At 53.5% G+C, this 19,760-nt stretch overlaps 5 protein-coding genes across 5 annotated transcripts; 3 read left to right on the top strand and 2 right to left on the bottom strand.

Moving 5' to 3' along the window:
* Positions 1–244: 244 nt before the first annotated feature.
* CCM_04077 (LON domain serine protease, putative) lies at positions 245–5,723 on the bottom strand (the record flags this gene model as incomplete). The annotated part of the gene is made up of 4 exons (XM_006669225.1): positions 245–269; positions 2,917–3,086; positions 3,151–5,195; positions 5,255–5,723. The coding sequence occupies 4 exons, from the start codon at positions 5,721–5,723 to the stop codon at positions 245–247; spliced, it is 2,709 nt and encodes a 902-aa protein (XP_006669288.1).
* Positions 5,724–7,427: 1,704 nt separating this feature from the next.
* On the top strand, positions 7,428–13,822 carry CCM_04076 (DNA-directed RNA polymerase I subunit RPA1; the record flags this gene model as incomplete). The annotated part of the gene is made up of 4 exons (XM_006669224.1): positions 7,428–7,609; positions 7,669–12,452; positions 12,899–12,993; positions 13,094–13,822. 4 exons carry the CDS (start codon positions 7,428–7,430, stop codon positions 13,820–13,822), a joined length of 5,790 nt encoding a protein of 1,929 aa, XP_006669287.1.
* A 756-nt stretch (positions 13,823–14,578) lies between these two features.
* Positions 14,579–15,897, top strand: CCM_04075 (Eps15-like protein pan1p; the record flags this gene model as incomplete). Its single annotated transcript, XM_006669223.1, has 3 exons — positions 14,579–14,815; positions 14,884–15,121; positions 15,173–15,897. 3 exons carry the CDS (start codon positions 14,579–14,581, stop codon positions 15,895–15,897), a joined length of 1,200 nt encoding a protein of 399 aa, XP_006669286.1.
* A 149-nt stretch (positions 15,898–16,046) lies between these two features.
* Positions 16,047–17,340, bottom strand: CCM_04074 (apoptosis-inducing factor, putative; the record flags this gene model as incomplete). The annotated part of the gene is made up of 3 exons (XM_006669222.1): positions 16,047–16,265; positions 16,337–17,146; positions 17,215–17,340. The coding sequence occupies 3 exons, from the start codon at positions 17,338–17,340 to the stop codon at positions 16,047–16,049; spliced, it is 1,155 nt and encodes a 384-aa protein (XP_006669285.1).
* An 857-nt stretch (positions 17,341–18,197) lies between these two features.
* CCM_04073 (Acyl-CoA-binding protein, ACBP) lies at positions 18,198–18,773 on the top strand (the record flags this gene model as incomplete). The annotated part of the gene is made up of 3 exons (XM_006669221.1): positions 18,198–18,282; positions 18,388–18,578; positions 18,624–18,773. The coding sequence occupies 3 exons, from the start codon at positions 18,198–18,200 to the stop codon at positions 18,771–18,773; spliced, it is 426 nt and encodes a 141-aa protein (XP_006669284.1).
* Positions 18,774–19,760: the final 987 nt, after the last annotated feature.

The raw sequence follows: 19,760 nt of genomic DNA, 5'->3' as shown, positions 1-19,760 counted from the left end.
ATGTACTATAGTTAGTTACTACCGGGCTATCTGCCTTGCCACATGAAGGTTATTCCCCATTCTTTACACATAGTTATCACCGAGATCAGTAAATTTACTCGCGATACTGCGTGGCCACTCTCCATAACTATGTATGTATGTACTCCATACTGGCAGTTGCAATACTCCGTACGGATAGGAAACGGTCAAATCTCTCTTGCATGGGTCTCCCATGTTATAGATCGCCTTAGCCGAAAATGTCACTTTAGGCGGGAAGCGCTCCGAGCTCACTGCGATGGCCGTTCAGGTTTCCTCGCCGTCACATCCTCCCCATGATTGCAGGGGCCGGTCGCACTACCCCCCGGTCCTCATGGACTTGCCCTACTATTGCCGAACGGCAATACCAGGACAGAAAATACCTTGTCTCGGCAGTATTTTTTCCTGCTCATGAACACGTACAGACTCTAGACCGACCCTTGCCACACCCCGTTTCATGACGCTATGTGTAATTCCTACTGGTACAGCACACCGCGCACGTACTCTGTGCGCTGGACATGACTACTTTGTACATGACTATGCATGCCGTCTCAGAGGACTCTGTCTACGGACGTTCGTACCGGTACAGGTAACATGTACTCCGTAAGAGTATGTATTCCCATACCAGGCTGATGCACCATTCTTATAGCACAGCACCCTTCTCGGGCGTCGCTGCACTCCCCTGCGTCTCGTCAACTGCCATGTACCGGCAGAGGGCGCGGTTTTCGGACCAATGTCTCAGCAAAAAGAAGTCCAACGGGGCACCCAGTATTACCTATCGTCTGTCTACGCAGGAATCCGTACTCTGTACACCTCTCCGAACGAGCCGCAAACATTGCTCAGAAGTATTCGCTTTTGCTACAAATTACAGAGTATTGTAAACGCCACAGGGTTCAGCTCAGCCCCTGTGCCTCCGGCTCCTCAGCCCCGGGCCTCCGACCGTTGGCGCTACTACATACTCGTACTCCGCACAGTGCCTTGCTTTCTTGTCAGTCATCCTTGGCTCGACGACGGTTGTTTTCCGGAGCAAATCCTTTGCGCGGACCGGGGGCCAGCCACAAGTGAATAAAGAGGGCCTACTCCGTACATACTACAGCCGGGCAGGGGGCCAGATGTGTGGCCTTCAACCGGGGTGCTCTTGGAAGCTGGGAAGCACGAGGATGGATCGGGCTGAGCGGTTCATGCTCCCGCGCCACGCCACCAGCGAAGCGAAGTTTTTTTATCCGTATCACTGTAGGCTGTACTCTTAGTGCTGGTACGACGTGCTTCAGCTTCTCCGATGTGCTGCTATTTTAATTAATTTGCATCAAACCTCCATGCCCTTCCTCTCACGTCCGTGACAGGTGGCTGTCATGCGACTCCGCGCGCCGACCACCACCTGTGTGTCCAGCGAGTCTCGTATCTGTGTCACAGGGGCCACGCGAGCGTAGTACCTCACAAATTATTTGCCGAAGAGAGTAGCGAGGCAGTGCAGGCTCATCATTTGCATGGTGTGCTTCTAATATGCGGCCAGGCACTGACTATGGAATGTACATACCTCCCTACGGATACATAAGATAACTAGGGATGCAAAAATTGCAAAGCGGCCATGTATCGTACCTGCCAATAGTGGGTTGATGCAGCTGAGAGGTATAATAAATGTTTGCTCCCTCTGACTCTCTGGGATGCGGCACCACAAACCAGCCCGGTCATATCAGATGTCCCAGTCGATATTGCCATGGACATGATTCGCCCCATCTCCACCCCAGTGCCGCCAACAAAAGTTGCGTTTCTACGGCATGAGGTTTCACAGTATTCTCATGCGGCCTTGTCTAGCCTATTCACTCCGATATGTTGCCCTTCACAGGGTTCTTGGCCAGGGGGTTGAAAACAGTTATACAGTCCATCAGAGTCCACATCAAGTGAATACAAAACTAACTAGTTGGCTTTGGCATGTATGTACATGCAGTGTATACATACATACATACACACATACATACATACATACTTCGTACTGGTACGACTCATACCCTTGCCCCCTACACCTGCAGCCGTTGAGCCCCATGCCGCGAGTCACCCACATCTTGTTTTCTCTTGACTAGTTAGAGGCCGTTTCGGCAAGATCCGTTTGCTCAACTGCAGTTTCATTCTAGCATGGTGCCCCTGGAGCCTTATTTGGTCCTTATTGACCAGGAGCGTCGGCGGGGGCAATAACTGCCTTGGGTCACATGGGGCCCGTACTCCGGAACTATTGCAGCCAATTCGCGGAAGCTTCCGAAAATACCCTTCTGATGCTTCTCTCAAGAGCCACATATAATACTACCCTGCGTGCGCCAGTCGGGGGGTTGAGCCATGGAGAGGCTGCCAACTGTTTGACATGTTGCAATGCCGCCAATTCAGGGACCATGCTTAACCGACAACGACCAAGATAGCAACCATGGCAATATCGTATGCGTTCCATGCCCCGACAATACAAGTACCACATGCATGGATATATCCAAGTTGAATTCATAATAGAGTAGAACAGAAGCCCATGTTCGGAAATCCAAGGAAACAAAATCATCCGATCGCTATGACAAAACTTCACCCTTGCGGCATAAAGCATAAACCAGATAGAACAAAATGCATCCATCATACAAGCACCTCGCCGGCCTGGCCTTAAACCCGAATTACAAAAGCCAGTGCGTCGCTCCTCCCATGTTCGCTCGGGAGGCAGCCAGCTGCATGCTCACAGGCGGCTTTCAATACCAGCAAAGTGGCTATCTCCAGCCCAATGCGAGTATGGCCACACCACTCGAATTGCTTCCCAAACGTGACTACAGACATCATGTATTAGTATACACTCTATCGGAAGACGTGGAAATGACAACCATGGGCCAGCCCATGAGGAGAGCGGCACATGATCTGCATGGCTTGACGTACCTCACATGGATAATCTCCAGACCATCCTTGACTTCCTGCGGAAGATCTTTTGCTTCCTTTTTATTTTGCGCAGGGAGAATGACCGTCTTCACACCGGCTCGGAGAGCGCCGATGAGCTTCTCCTTGATACCACCTACAGCAGTCACGCGGCCGCGCAATGAAATTTCGCCCTGTTGATTATTTATGTATTAGTACAATTTCTTCAACGACAAAAGCCCCAGAGTGGTTTCTTACCGTCATGGCCATCGTAGGAGGTACTGGCTTGCCAGAAAACAAAGAAATGAGAGCAATAGCCTGTCCGATGCCACTGCTGGGCCCGTCTTTCGGAATGGCACCGGCGGGACAGTGGACATGAATACTGCGATTTTTCATCACATCAGCAGAGGGTTCGTTAGTCAGACCGAGCTCGAATGCATGGGCCTTGACCCAGGTGAGTGCCACCTCGACACTCTCCTTTAGAACTGTGCCAAGCTTGCCAGTGAGTTGAACGGTTCCTCTTCCAGGCATGTCAGCAATCTCGATGAACAAGATGCTTCCATTGCCTCCAGTGCTATACGCAACCAACCCGGTAACAATACCGGGCCTGCTCGTTTTCTCTGCGATCTCTTCCTCATACTTCTCGATACCCAAAATGTCTTCCAGGTCCTCCACTGAGAGCTCGCGCTTGTAGTGGTCGAGGCGACCACCGTCTTTAGCCTCGGCGTACTGCACAGCCTTGGACCGACAAACTGACCCCAGTTCGCGCTCCAAGTTCCGGACACCAGCTTCGCGCGTGTATGACTCAATGACCTTGGACACAACATCCTCGTTGAAGATGATTTGATCCTCCGCGAGGCCATTGGCCCGAATCTGCTTGGGAACAAGATGCTGCATCGCAATGTGCCGTTTCTCCAGAATTGTGTAGCCTGGCAGATAAATCATCTCCATGCGATCGAGGAGAGGTGCGGGGATGGTATCTAAATTGTTCGCGGTCGCGATAAAGAGGATCTTGGAGAGATCGATAGGCATTCCAATATAGTGATCCTGGAAAGTATGATTCTGCTCAGGATCGAGAACCTCGAGCATAGCAGCCGAAGGATCACCATGGACACTAGCCATGCCAATCTTATCAATTTCGTCGAGAAGGAACACCGGATTCGCAACCCCAACCTTGCGCAGACCTTGGACGATGAGGCCAGGCATAGCGGCGACATAGGTACGTCTGTGGCCACGAATCTCCGCTTCGTCGCGTACTCCACCGAGGGAGATACGATGGAACTTGCGACCGAGGGCTGTAGCAACTGATTTGGCAAGGCTGGTCTTGCCGACACCGGGAGGTCCAATCAGGAGCATGATGGGGGACTTGTCCGTCATCTTCTGCGACTTGAGGACCTGGATTTGGGCAGCCTCAGCATCGGAATGATCGTGATCTTGCTCAGTATTCGAGTCAGGTTGATGAACTAGCGCTTGTTCAGAGCGGATCTTCTGTTCCACTTCATCGTTGATGGATTGCTTGAGACGAAGTACAGCGAGATACTCGATGAGCCGCTTCTTGACCTTTTCAAGTCCATAGTGATCGTCGTCCAATTGCTTTCGCGCCCGTGTTAATGTCTCGGGACCAAGTCTATCGTCGGTAATGACAGCCCAGGGAACCTCCGACAGAGTCTCCAGCCAGTTACGAGTGACCTGGTATTCTTGGTTCATCGGCATCATCTTCTGCAGACGACGAAGCTCTCTATCCACTGCTTTGGCAACGTCCGGTGGAAGCTGTGCATTTTGAAGCTTCTTCTTGAGTTCATCGATCTCGCTGGCTTCCTGGTCCTCGTTGTCATTACCACCCTGAATGTTGCCACCCGGGGGTGGCATGAATGACATGCCCGGGAGGTGCTGGGGAGAGTTGGGCCTTCGGACTGGATGTTCACCTAACCGGTCGAGGATCTGAACGGGCACAGAGGTGAATGTTGTAATCTTGAAGTTGTTCTTGATGCCTCCAACCTGTCGTTCGAGAAGTTCAATAACCTTTGTGATCCTGACCTTGACATCGAGCGCAGCCAAGACACCGAGTTTCTCCTCATGGCTAGCCTCGACGAGATTGGCCATGAAGTCAGCCAGCAAACCAGCTTCTTTAATCTCTCTTCGCATGATGAGCAGCTCGAGACGTTTAGTGACGGTAGGGGATAGACTGGGGCCAGCCTTGGTGCGTGGCAGCATGGAAGAAATTCGCAAAATCGTTATTAGTTCGCGGGACTGCGCCTTGAGTAGGGCAAAGAGGTCTTGAAGCTGCTTGTCGGCGATATCGGCTGCAGGGGAGGCAGGGGTTAGCGTGGCTACGCGCGACAATAGCGGACGGAGTACTCACTGTCGTCGTTGAAGTATGTTACTTGGCCCTCAAAATATGGGCGCTCCCGCGTAATCGCATCGATTCGAATGCGTGAGGTCCCTTCGACGCGCAAGGCGAATTCGCCGGCACCTCGGCCATCAATGCCGATGATCTTGGCGGCAACGCCAAAGTGGTACAGGTCACTCTTTTTTGCCGAGCCCGGGTTGATCTCGCCGATTGCAGACCTGTCTACTTCCTCTCCATTGCTGATGAGAAGCTGGCCGTTGGGGCCGACAAAGGGTGAGCTGACAGGAACGCACGCGATGGGGATGCTGTCGATGCGACCGTCGGGGCCTTTAGACGCAGCGCGTTCGTAGACATGCGCGAGCAGGGCGGCGATATCATGGCGGCTGGACGTGACGGAGATTCTCTGGACCAGACCTGGCAGCAGGATGGCATCCCGAGGAAGCGGTATCAAAGGTAGGTTCATCTTTTGCGCCTTGCCCATGGCGGGGATCTGAGAAGTGTTCGGTCGAGACAGGCAGCGTCGACGGCAATCGAGATGAAGTAGCGGGGTCTCTGCAACGCCGTAGAATAGGGAGAGATGGAATTTGGCTATGCAAGAAGGATAGGACTCTGAGATGAAGAGGATGTGCTTTGTCGTCGAGGAAAGTCGAGAGGTTGATGTCAGAAACAAGAGCAATCTGGGGACAACCGAGAGGGCGGCCGGTCTGGTCTGGAGGTACTGGGGTTATAAGTTACAGTGGGCAGTTACCGCTTCGGCGGCCTGGTCGTCCCAGGCTAGTGGCTAGTGGCGTGGCTTGCGTTATTGTTAGCGGTCTGGTCTGGTGAAGCTTCCGGGGGTGGAGAATAGCGCATCTACCGAGGCTACCAGTTCCAGGCCGAAGAGGCAACTATGGCGACGTAGGCAAATAGTCATCCCGCTGCTTGCCATTGCGGCGCAGTTGCTTTTGGTACTTTTTCTTCTTTTTTTAGAAACCATGATGGATCCAGTCAGTGTATCCGAGGATGTGACTTACTTACCCAGTGCCTACCTACGTCAGTGATCCGGAGAGTATTTGATGCCGGCCCGCCAAACCCGTCTACATGGAGCTATCAGGTAGTATTTACAGTGGGCGTATCGTCGCCGCACGTACTGTGGCGTTGCAGTTCTAGTATAACCGAGTCACGTGCCACTCACTATTCGTTATCGACATGTGCTTGGTCGCTTGGAAACAAACCCGAAAGTGTCCCGGGATCCAAATAAAAACCCGGAGCCAGTGTTGACTCATTGCCTCCCGGCCCCAGAGCGCCATCTCGTTCAATCCGAGAAGCGGGGTACCTACATCCTAGGTATGGCATCTGGCATCCTGCCGTCCTCCCGAAATAGTTAGAGACCAGCAGCCACGTCAATGCTGGTGTCTACTTTACCTCCTGGTCAGATTTCGAATGGTGCCCCCAAATGATACATTCTGCTACTATAATAGCACGCCTTCTTGACAAAGCCTCCTCGATCAACGATTCAATGATCTGTACCACGGTTGCACGGCCATCTAATCGCAGCAGCGTTCACCGAGATCGTCACAGCCAAGTTTAGCGGGCACCCATCCAAAAGCCGAATAACGGCGGAGTTATCTCGCACCGAGGTGGTGCACTCGAATGGACCATGTTACGCCATGCAATATCAGGAGCGCATCTGCGCATCTTAGATAGATGATAGATGGTGTTGAGAAGGTAGCAAGCAGTAACTACCTAACCTACCAGCACTGAAATTGATGGTATTAGTCATACCTCTCTAACTCTCATACCTCTCTCACATTACCTACCAACGGCGGGCCGCAGTGACTGTTTCTGTTTCTAGACACGGCACTTCGTCCCCCGTTTACTTTATAACTTTCCCCTGTAGCGACGCGGTATCAAGCTGTTAACCCGCGCGCGTTGGTAGGTACTTAGGTACCTAGGTACCCAGTGAAAGAATAGGTTCTTGCCTTTGCTGTCACCATCACCTCACTAAGAGGTAGCTGAGAGCTTCGTGAACTGGTGCGGACCCGCAGAACACATTCTGCCTGCCACGACCGCCCAAAAGTTTTTGTAAGCGCGATAGTGTTGCAGCCAGCCTCTGCTCGCCGCATTTTTTTCCGTCGTGCAGAACAAGGCAAGCTCATGATATAATCCGCGCCGCAAGCGATTGCGGCTCAATCACTTGCCAGTCATGAACATCTCCCAACCCATATCCTCCGAGGTCGAGTCGGTCGAATTTACTTTCCTTTCTCCTGCCGAAATTGAAGCTGTCTCCGTCAAACGCATCGAGAATGAAAGCACCTTTGATAGCATGCTCAATCCTGTCCCGGGCGGGCTTTACGACCCTGCTCTGGGCTCATGGGGCGACTCACCGTAGGAAAATTCTCGGGATACTGGAATTCCCACCTGGCTAACTATTGTCTTCTCAACAGATGTACAACTTGTAACCTGAACCACTTATACTGCCCCGGCCACCCGGGCCACATCAAACTGCCAGTTCCAGTCTATCACCCCATCTTTCTCGACCAAGCCTATCACCTTCTTCGAGCTACTTGTTTATATTGCAAGGGCTTTCGTCTGTCTGCCAAGGACCTGCATAAGTACATGTGCAAGCTCCGACTTTTGCAACACGGCCTAGTCCACGAAGCGCATATCGTTGGTGCAATCGGCGAAACCGACTTCTCCGGTGCTCTTGAAGCCTCCGTATCCCTCGAACTTGACGGTAGTGAAGCCGAAGACGACACCAGCTCCATCGACAATGTCACACGGAAAAGGGAAAAGTACGTCCAGCTTTGCCTTCAACGGGGGCGGAAAACGAGACGTGACATTAAGAAGGGCAAGCACGAAGGAACCGGGCAAATGCGTCGCGAAGTCATCAAGGAATTCCTTGCCGAGCTGACAAAAAGGCGCGAATGTGTCAGCTGCAACGGCATCTCTCCAACCTACCGCAAGGACTCTTTTGTGAAAATCTTTGAAAAGGCGCTTTCTGATAAAGACACGGCCAAGATGGCGCAGCGAAATCTCAAATTTGGCGATGCCATGTCGCGAGTGTATCAGAAGACCATGACCAAGAAAGACCAGCAAAATGAAACCACCCATGACTCGAGTGAAGACGAATCTCAGTCGGGCGAGGATGTCACTATGCAAGATGCTGACGAGGAAGAGTCGACGATACCAAAGGCCAACCGTCCTGCCGTGAATCAACGATATATTAGCCCCATGGAAGTCCGCGCTCGTTTGGTTGAGCTCTTCGACAAGGAGCAAGACCTCGTGTCGCTTCTCTACAACGCCACGCCAGCTACCAAGAGGACTGCGAAGACGACCCCCCATATGTTCTTCGTCACGGTCCTTCTTGTCCCTCCGAATCGATTTCGCCCCGAGGCCCGTACTGGCGACTCACAAATATCGGAAGCCTCGCAAAACAATCTTTATAAAAACATTTTGCGCAGCAATGGCAAGATTGCGAAACTGCACGACAATGTTAAAAATGGCAGTTCGGACATAACAGCATTGCATCTTGCATGGGTAGAACTGCAGGAATCCGTGAACGCGCTCGTCGATAAAAACAAGAACCCCGTCCAGGGAGCTGCTGCCAAGCGTAACGAGGACGGTATTAAACAGAAACTCGAGAAAAAAGAGGGTTTGTTCCGAAAGAATATGATGGGAAAGCGAGTCAACTACGCCGCACGAAGTGTCATCTCACCTGACCCCAATATTGACACGAATGAGATTGGTGTCCCTCCGGTCTTTGCTCAGAAGTTGACTTATCCAGAGCCCGTCACGAGTCACAACTTTAGAGACATGCAACAAGCTGTCATCAACGGTGTCAGCAAATGGCCAGGTGCCATCGCGATCGAAGACGAGAACGGCCAAATTGTCAATCTTCGCAACAAGTCAGTTGACGATCGCATCTCGCTCGCAAACCAACTTCTCGCCCCCACAAACGCAAGCACTCCCAAGACGAAGAATAAAAAGGTACATCGCCACATGACAAACGGTGATGTCGTTCTCATGAACCGTCAACCAACGCTGCATAAGCCGTCGATCATGGGACATCGTGTTCGGGTTTTGCCTGGTGAAAAAACAATTCGAATGCACTACGCCAACTGCAACACCTACAATGCCGATTTCGATGGTGACGAGATGAACATGCATTTCCCCCAGAACGAGGTTGCGCGCGCAGAGGCTCTTCAGATTGCTGATACCGATCACCAATATCTCTCCGGCACCCAAGGAAAGCCCCTCCGAGGTCTCATTCAGGACCATCTTTCCGTTTCGATTGTTCTGTGCAATCGCGATACCTTCTTCACCAAGGGCGACTACCATTCTCTCATCTATAGCGCTCTACGACCTGAGAGTGGACACATTCTTTCAGAACGACTCCAGCTTGTACCACCAGCTATTATCAAGCCGGTTCCTAGATGGACAGGAAAGCAGATTATCACCACGATACTAAAGAACCTCAAACCTGCTACTTGCGGTGGCTTGACGATGCATGGGGACACCCAGCTGAAAGCAGAGCAATGGGGCCCCAACTCTGAAGAAGGTGTTGTGCGTGTGCAGGATGGCGAACTGATCACCGGTATACTCGACAAGTCACAAATCGGACAAAGTTCCGGCGGTCTTGTTCATGCTGCCCATGAAGTTTACGGCTCGGCCATCGCTAGCAAGTTGTTAAGTTGCTTGGGTCGATTGCTGACAAGACTGCTAAATATGCAAGCTTTCTCTTGTGGTATGGACGATCTGCGACTTACAGAAGTCGGCGAGAAGGCTCGCTTGGAAGCCCTGGAGCAGGCTGGTGTGATGGGTCTCAAAATTGCCTCCGAGTATGTTTCCCTACCTGGCAACACGAACCCCACCAACAACCTGCTGCTGGAACGTCTTGAGGAAGTCTTGCGTGAAGACAAGAAGCAAGAAGGCCTCGATCTGTTGATGAATCAAGGAACAAGGCATATCACAGACGGAGTCCAAAAAGCTTGCCTTCCCAACGGTCTCGAGAAGCCATTTCCAAAGAATCAAATGCAGGCCATGACTACCTCTGGTGCCAAGGGTTCTCGCGTCAACGCCTCCCTTATTTCCTGCAACTTGGGTCAGCAGGTTCTAGAAGGTAGACGTGTGCCGCTAATGGTCAGTGGAAAGACTCTACCATGTTTCAAGCCATTCGAGACACATATCAGATCCGCTGGCTATATCCGCAGCCGCTTTCTTACTGGTATTCGTCCTCATGAGTACTACTTCCATCACATGGCTGGTCGTGAGGGTCTTATCGATACAGCTGTCAAAACATCCCGTTCCGGTTACCTGCAGCGCTGTGTCATCAAAGGTCTGGAAGGCCTCGTGGTCTCGTATGATGCCTCCGTCCGCGATGCAGATGGCTCCGTGATCCAGTTCCTATACGGTGAGGATGGCCTGGATGTCACCAAGCAAAAGTATCTGAGCAACTTTGACTTCATTCTCGAAAATGTTGCTTCACAAGTTGTGCAGTTGAAGTATGACACCAAAGGAGTTGAGACACTCACTGCCAACCGAGATGACTTCATGAAATATATGAAGAAGGCTGTCAAACACGCCAAGTCGAAGGGTTCGGCCTCCAAGGATCCTCTGATTGGCCTCTATAACCCCACTACCAACACCTTCGCCATGTCAGAGCTCTTCTACGAGGCTATGTCAACATACGTCAAGGAGAACAAGAGCGGTCTCATCCGAGATAAGAGCAGCCAAAAGAAGACGCAAAATAGCGTCGCCCTGAGCCGCAAGAACGCTGAGGCCCTCTTCGCTCTGAAGTACCAGCGCTCTCTTGTCGAACCAGGTGAAGCAGTTGGCATCGTTGCTGGCCAGTCCGTCGGTGAGCCTTCTACGCAGATGACGCTGAACACTTTCCATTTGGCTGGTCACGCTGCCACGAACGTGACACAGGGTATTCCTCGACTCCGAGAAATTCTCATGACCGCCTCTGCCATCATTGCTACGCCTTCCATGACCCTTTATCCCCAATCCAACATATCGCCCGAGCAGGCCGAGATCTTCACAAAGAAGATTAGCCGGACGCCGCTGGGGTACATTGTGGATAGCATCACTGTCGAAGAGCAGGTAGGCCGTGGCCAAATTTACAGTCAGGCCAAAGTCTACAAAATCAAGCTAAAGTTCTTCCCCTCTGACGAATACTGTCAAACATATGCCATCACGGTCGCCGATGTCATGAACTCGATTGAGAAGAAGCTGATGCGTCAAATCATCGCTTTGATGAAGAAGGAGATCAAAAAGCGCAGTGGCCAGAGCACTGGAGCTACGCCAGAAATCGGCGTGCGATCTGGTGTTGTGGAGGTGGCATCAGCGGAAACAAATGCGGAGAGTCGGAATGATGATGACAATGATGATGATGATGGCGACGATGGCGATGCTACTAGTGCCAAGCAACGAGCGAACCGTGGGGAGGAGGTGTCGTACGGTGACAATGATGATGAGGATAACGCAATCCAGAAGGCTATGGGCCAGGACGCGGCGGATGAGAGCGAGGACGAGCAGATTAATGGCGCTTCAAACGGTGCGCCTACAGGAGATGACAGTGAGGACGAGAGTGACGAGGAAGAAAACCAAGCTGCTACCACGGCGCGAGCAGAGGGAATCAAGACCAGTTTCAAAGAAGTAAGCGACTTCGAGTGCGATGAGAAGGACGGAGCATGGTGCAATATTACGATCGAGTTGGAACCCGATTCTCCTAAGCTTTTGATGCTGAACTTGGTCAAGACCGCCATTTCCAAGTCGATGATCCGAGAGATTCGTGGCGTCGGTACTTGCACGTTTGTCAGCGGGGCGATTGAGGCATCAGGCGTCAATCTGCACGCAATGCAGACATTTGCCGAGTACATCGACCCCGACAAGATCAAGACAAACGACATTGCTTCGGTTCTATCCATGTACGGTGTCGAGGCGTGCAGGGCAAGCATTGTGCGGGAACTGGGTAACGTCTTTGGTGGTCACGGTATTTCGGTGGACAACCGTCACTTGAACCTGATTGCGGACTACATGACGAGGAACGGAGCCTTCACAGCCTTTAGCCGTATGGGTCTGAAGGGCAATGTTAGTCCGTTTACGAAGATGAGTTTCGAGACAACGTTGGCGTTCCTCAAGGATGCAGTGTTGGATGGTGACTGGGATGATTTGACGACGCCGAGTGGGCGGCTGGTGTTGGGCCGGCTGGGCAAGCTGGGAACTGGTAGTTTTGATGTTTTGACAAGGATGCCCACGCATCATGTCGAGGTTCTAGCATAGACGTTTGTTTATAGATGCAAAAAATGAAGTTTGATTATTTGTACTATTCACACCACGCACACTACCAGGACGATGTGAGAGACTGGCAGCTGGCCAAGTGCCATTGTTCACGGTTGACCTTTACCCCACTCAGCCGCGGGGCAACGAGAAACGACGCGTGCCATTTTGCTGCGTGATGCTGGCCTAGGGTGGGTAAGAGCTGCCAGGTACTACTAAGGAAAATGCCCATTAAACTTGGCCACCAAACGCGCCTCAACGCGTCTCCCTCTTGCATGCTCGCCACCACACAACCCATACAAAGCCCATAATGTGTACGTTTTCCCGAATCTGTCCCTGGACAAGACTGTCTATGCCGTATTAACAGCATCTTCACTATAGCAGCATATACAGGATTTACAAAAACGGGATATGGAGCCCAAGGCGGCGACGACTCGGGCGGTTTCATGGCGGATGGCTCCCAACAAGGCAGCCAGAGTGGCGGCAAGGTGCGTTCTGGAACCTGTCTGTATTCTTGAGAGAACCACAGCGTAACAGCGACGTCAACTACCAAACGAGCGAAGACACGTACTGACCTCTTCTCATCAGGCTTACCAAGACGATTCGCTACGACCCGTCACCGTGAGACAAATCATCGAGGCCGAGGAGGGATACTCTGGAGGCGACTTCAAGATTGACGGCGCTTCCGCTCCCCAAGTCACGTTCGTCGGGCAAATTCGCAGCGTCAACGCGCAGGCCACCAACATTACCCTCAAGATTGACGACGGCACCGGGCAGATCGAGGTCAAGAAGTGGATCGACGGCGACAAGCCCGAGGACCCGGAAGCGTACGAGCTGGACTCGTACGTCCGCGTCTGGGGCCGTCTCAAGTCCTTTTCCAATAAGCGCCATGTCGGCGCGCACGTTATCCGGCCGGTCACCGACTTTAACGAGGTCAACTACCACATGCTCGAGGCCACGTACGTGCACCTCCACTTCACCCGCGGGCCTCTTGGCGGCGGCGGCGGCGGCGCGCAGCAGCAGCAGAATGGAGGTGCTACCAACGGGGACTCGATGTTTGTGGACGGCGGCGCGGGCTACGACGGAGGCGCCAGCCAAAACGTCAGCAAGCTGGCGCGATGCACACCAGGCGCCAAGAAAATGTTCAACTTTTTGAGCGCAGCGCCGGGCAGCAACGAGGGTGTTGACATCAACATTGTCACCAGCTCAACGGGCATGTCAACGCGCGACGTGCTGACGGCGGCGGACGAGCTCCTTGGTCAGGGCCTGATTTATACTACACTAAACGACGAGACGTGGGCGATTCTGGAGTACTAGGCAGGCGGTCTGGCGCGGGGTGTGGGAGGTGTGGAATGAGTGGGCAACAATACTTGTACAGAATACGTGGTGTATCGGGTAGGTTTGAATTTACCGTATTGGAATGACGCAACGGTTTCTCTCGCAGATTTGGCCCAAGATTGGGAGCAGATAGGCAAAGTAAATAATACTATCGGTATAACTTGGGCGGCCAGCTTTCCAAGTCCACACACAGCTAGACTTGAGCACTGCACCGCCATTCATCAGGATCCTACAATTTCTGCTTCATCTGCATCATCATATAATGAAGCCCTTGAATACTGCCCTCCACGGTCTAGAAAATAATAAATACCATCCAGCTGTTTGGAGAAGTCCGTGGCTCAGCGGGGCCTAAAAGTTTACCTAGCAAAGCAACATTGGTACCTAGACCTAGGTACCAATGAGAGCTGCGCAGCCTCCACACCCAGCGAGGCTTGGCCAGGTCTGTTCAGTGTTCAGTGACGTTGGCGCCAACCTCGTGCTACGACCCTTCGAACTTTGCCGCCTCATCACCAGCCTCTACCCTTTCCTTCACACCGCCAGCCTTCTATCTCGAGCAAGTTGGGGTTTTATCCCACGTCCACCCGGTGCCGCCTCCTTCGACGACCATTCCGCCCCCCCCCCTCCCCAAGCCTCCTCCGCGATCACCGAGCTCCGTGGGCCGCCGCCGCCTCCTCCCCCCAGAAGACACTATACTTCACTCCCGCGCCCGCTTCCGGCCACTCTCCTCTACACATCATGGCGCCTAAAATCGAATCGCAGGAGATTGAGACGTATTGGAACATCTTTTGCGACCGCACAGGCGACGGCAAGTTCCTTACTGGCGAGCAGGCCGCGCCTGTCCTCAAGAACTCGGGCCTGCGCGACGACCAGCTAGAGCGGATTTGGGACCTGGCCGACGTGGACAATGATGGCAACCTGGACTTTGAAGAGTTCTGCGTTGCGATGCGCCTCATTTTTGACGTATTGAACGGCGTAAGTACTCAATTGATGCTGCTCCGAAGACCAACACAATCTGACGTGACGTCGCCCCCGCCATTTAGGAGTACCAAGATGTGCCCAAGACTTTGCCTGACTGGCTGGTCCCCGAGTCCAAGGCACACCTTGTCCAAGCGACACGCGCCATCAGCGGCAACCAGCCCCAGTTTGAACAAGTCGAGGACGATGATGACGAGTCGGCTGGTCTCAAGGACGGCTTTGACTGGTACATGAAGCCTGAAGACAAGTCCAAATATGAACAAATCTACCAAGAGTCGCGTGATATGCGCGGTGAAGTAGACTGTAAGTATCTGTACCCTTACTTGGTGCGTCATTTCAAGCTAACACCACTAGTTCATGCCCTCGGAGACTTGTACGAGTCCCTCGACGTTCCCGATACTGATGTCCGATCCGCATGGAACCTGGTCAACCCCTCCGCCAACGAGACCATCAACAAGGATGCCTGTCTCGCGTTCCTGCACATTCTCAACAACCGCCATGACGGGTTCCGCATCCCGCGCACCATCCCCGCGTCGTTGCGCGCCAGCTTTGAGCGCAACCAAATCGACTACCAGCTCGACAGCCAACGAAACACGGGCGCCAACTCGCGCTGGGCGACCAAGGCCGATGATGCGACGAGTACCGGCCGCAAGACCAAGTTTGGCGAGCAGTACCTGACGCGCCTCGGCCGCAGCGGCTTCAAGACGGCTGGCACCGACTTCTCGACGGAGAAGACGGAGGACTGGGAGGAGGTACGGCTGAAGCGCAAGCTGGCCGACCTCGAGGAGAAGATGCGCAAGGTTGAGGAGGTGGCCGAGCGCAAGCGTGGCGGCGCGCGCGACGGTAAGCCCGCGCTCGTCAAGAAGGAGCTCGACCAGCTCCTCGACTACAAGCGTCGGGAGCTACGGGAGCTCGAAGAAGGCACGGGCAAGAGCGCCGAGGGCTTGGGGCTCAAGAGCTTCTCGGACGATTTGCAGACGGTCCGCGAGCAGGTCGAGGGTCTGGAGACGCATCTAAGATCAAGAGAGCAGGCGCTGGAGCAGCTACGGCAAGAAATTGAGACGGAAAAGAGCAGATAGAAGAGCATGACCAGAAGGGGTAGACTGCGGACGCACTACCAGGAAGCTATGGCGACAGTGCATATTCTTTATAATAACATATTATCAGACTTTCATTATTCTCACTATATCCTTTCATATCCCTACACATAGTATTTGGGCTCCGGGAGTTACCAAATGGAACCATCAACAAACTTGGGGGTTCGTTCAACACCGAGTGTTCGCGACTTGGCAACCCATACCGCAAAGGAAGGTATCGGCAGCCAGCCGTACCGCCCGACGCCGCCACAACGGCCCGTAGAGACGAGGATTATATCCATAGTCGACCCTCGAGGCTGCTGCTCCTTCCCAGACAGGACGCTGCCAATGTTGGTGGCCACGCAACTTGCCTAAGATATTGTTAGCCACTGCACACGACGGGCTACATTTCACATCAAGAAAAGGGAAGACGTCTACATACCTGCGCTTCAGTTATGAGATATCCAGCGCTCGGCTTGCCGACAATGTCGCCGACAGCCCACACATTGTCCGCGCCCGTGACACGCATGTACTCGTCCGCCTTGACGAGCTTCTTGTCATCCAGGAGCTCATCGGGGATGAATTCTGAATTCGGCGCCATGCCTACCGTCTGGAGGTACAAGTCGGTGACAATAGTCTCGCCGTTGGAGAGCGCCACCTCGGTGCGACCGTCGGCCGTGTCCCGCGTGCCCACGGTGCGCACGCCCTTGCGCACGACGACGCCCATGTCCGTGAGCGCGCGCTCCAGCGCCGGCGCCGTCGCGTCGCCGCCGAGTAGCGCCTCTCCACTACCGGCTACGAGCACGACGCGCGTGTCCGGGCACTCGTGGCGCAGCTCGCCGCAGACCTCGACGCCGGTGGCGCCGCCGCCCGCGACGACAATGTGCGCGGCGGCCCGCACGCGCGCGGCCGTGCCATGGAGCTCCGCGATCAGGTCCGCGTACGTCCCGTCGGCCTTCCACGGCAGGCCCGGCGCGACGGAGCGCGAGCCGGTCGCGAGGACGAGGTAGTCGTAGCGCACGGTGCGGCGGCGGGGAGAGCCATCGGCGTCGTCGGCCGTCTCAATGGTCACGGTGCGGGCGGTGGTGTCGACGGACTGCGCCGCGCCGAGGACAAACTCGGCGGCCGCGGGGTGTGCAGACGTGTTGTACTGTGCAAGGCCGGGGCCGATGGGCTGCAGCAGCTCCTCGTCTTGGACGGCGTCGGGGATGATGGCGCGCACGGCGGCCACGTTCCAGTAAAAGTGGCTGTTCTGGGAGATGATTAGCCTCGGTGGTACTAGGCAGAAGAGCAGAAGAGCTCGCGGGCTTGCTGACTGACTTTGGATACGAGGATGACCTTGAGGTCTGGGTGCTTGGGCAGGGTCTTCTTGAGCAGGCGATGAGCGACACCGAGGCCGCCGATCGAGCCGCCTAATACCACGACCGTCTTGCCAGTCCCAGTCATTGTAGTTTAAATGTTCCTTTTGAATTCAAATGTGATGATGAAGTGGTGAGGAAATGGATTAGTTGATGGCTCAGCGAAACGCTATATGTAGGTAGGTAGTGACGCAACGGCAGCCTAGCGGCACGAGCCGAGACTCGGATGCGGCCTTGTCCTTGATCACTGATCAGACGGCTATACGGGTGCATCGAAGCGTTGAAACACGGTTCTTTTTTTGGTCTTTCCTACACAAAACACAAAACGTACTGTTTCAGGCGTACGCAAGCGGCCAAAGACATTGTTTCTACAGCGGCCTGGATTGTGGCCACCACGTCACCATTTCTCGTCTCTGAGCCCGTGGCTTGCGTGTGGCGCAGGACCTGAAATGGCCCTCGTCATGCAGGGCTGCACATGTTTCACGTAGGCCAGTACGTGCGATACTACTTCTGTCATTGACAAGGGCAAAGAGGCTTGGAGGCTGCGTGGTGAGGTCATGTGAAGACAGTTGTACCGCCGCCTAGGTGCCGCACTAGCATGACATCAGACGGGAAGGCCTCGTCAGATTCGTGGCCACAACGCGGAAATGGCTCTGGAATAAATGAATGAAAATCACAATAAATTCATCATGTAGTTTGTCAGCTTTAAAGGCACACAGTCGGCAGAATTATAAACCACGTACGAAACACAGCCTCTGGCACATCTGTAGACAACTGCTGCACTGCCCGCAGCCCCGCAAACTAGCGATGCTCCCCTCCTCCGCCTTTCTCTGACTCTTGACACCTGCCCAGCCCCTCCAGGAGCTCCCCTCTCCAAAACAACTTCAACATTTCCATCTCTTCTACTCTCGCAAGCTCCCTCACCAACCTACAAATCCATTCAACATGTCTGCCGCTTTCACCAAGGCCGCCGAGGACTCCAAGAAGCTCCTCGCCAAGCCCAGCAACGATGAGCTCCTCGAGCTCTACGGTTCGTGACCCCGCGCTGCTACCCCGCCTCATCGTGCTACACGGCGAGCTGGGAACCCGTTTTAGACATGAATCAACAGAGCTGACAACTCGGCTTCCCCCCCAGGTCTCTACAAAGTCGGCAACGGCGAAGACATCTCCAGCGCCCCCGCCCCCGGCATGTTCGATATGAAGGCAAGTCACCATTACCCCTCACCTCCTCCATCGCGCGACCCTCCTCCACGACGGCATCCACGAGGCGATATGTACAATGGCTGGAGAAGCGCCGCGCGAGATCTCGTCTTCAATATAGATGGGGTTTGACACAGAGTAGTTTTCGCTAACAGCGACGGCGAATTACAGGGCAAGGCCAAGAAGAACGCATGGCAAAAGATCGTCGACGAGGGTATCTCGGCCGAGACCGCCCAGGAGCGCTACGTCGCTCTCGTCGAGCAGCTCAAGGCCAAGCACGGCTTTGACGAGAACAAGGTCCCCGAAGCTGTTGGCAACTAAGCGTCTGTCGCAGCCACTCAGAAGAAGAAAAAAATTAAATGCACGGGAGTGAGGAGTTGCGACGACTTTCCTTGCGCGAATAGACAACCCCGGACATGGGTATATGTATAACTACACCGGGGTGTATATTTAGGCCGGGTCGTTCTCAATAGAAGATCACTTTCTCTGCTTCAACACGGTTGACATTCGTGAAAGGGATCGAGTGCCTCCGAGCCAATGTGACGACGGCATTCTCTTCGTATGCTTGAGCCTAGAAAGTAACCATGAAATAGCGTGATGTCCGCGAAATCGGCGTAGCCTTCTTGTGGCTATAGATACCTGACTTTCGGTACTTTTCTGTACGGCGACTGGTGACGATAGAGGCCCCGCGGCAAATGTGTCAGCAGTACAAGTCACACGACTGACTAGACGGCCAATACAATCTTGAGTCTGTATGGCGACAAGAATAAGTCCATTCCTCCTCGTTTCTACTTCCGCTGATAGTTTCCCCAGACGCTGGCTGACTATTATCATCACCATCTATCGACTGTGTTAGTTTTGGGAACTGGCGCAAAAGTTGACCATCTTTTCAAATGAGAGTTTTTTATATAATATAGAGCATTTAGCAAACGAGTGAGTTCACAATCACGTATCAGCCCACAGATGAGACACCCATTCTGAGAAGCTGGTTCTAGACCATGCCAATCAATGGTCACACGATGGAATATCAGGCGGCCGGAGCCATGGGGCTCACCCGACGGCCCGGATCCGCGTTTGGCAGAACCCCAAAGAACAAAAAAAGTGACAGGTGCTACGTGTTGGCCCACCAAGTTGCTTTTACCACCCCTCGCTTAGTCGGGAACAGAAGTCTATTTTGACTCGAGGTGGTATCCGGAATGTAACTAGTTCAAAGCCAGAAGAGGCCAACATCTACCCACATGGGCGGGGAATGACACGCGGGGGAAGCACGGGAAAAAGGAAAACAGCTGGCGAAGCGTGTGGGAGAGG

The sequence above is a fragment of the Cordyceps militaris genome, assembly GCF_000225605.1.
Source record: "Cordyceps militaris CM01 unplaced genomic scaffold CCM_S00003, whole genome shotgun sequence".
Taxonomy (NCBI): domain Eukaryota; kingdom Fungi; phylum Ascomycota; class Sordariomycetes; order Hypocreales; family Cordycipitaceae; genus Cordyceps; species Cordyceps militaris.
The sequence above is the reverse complement of the archived record's forward strand: the minus strand, read 5'-3'. Positions and strand labels throughout refer to the sequence as shown.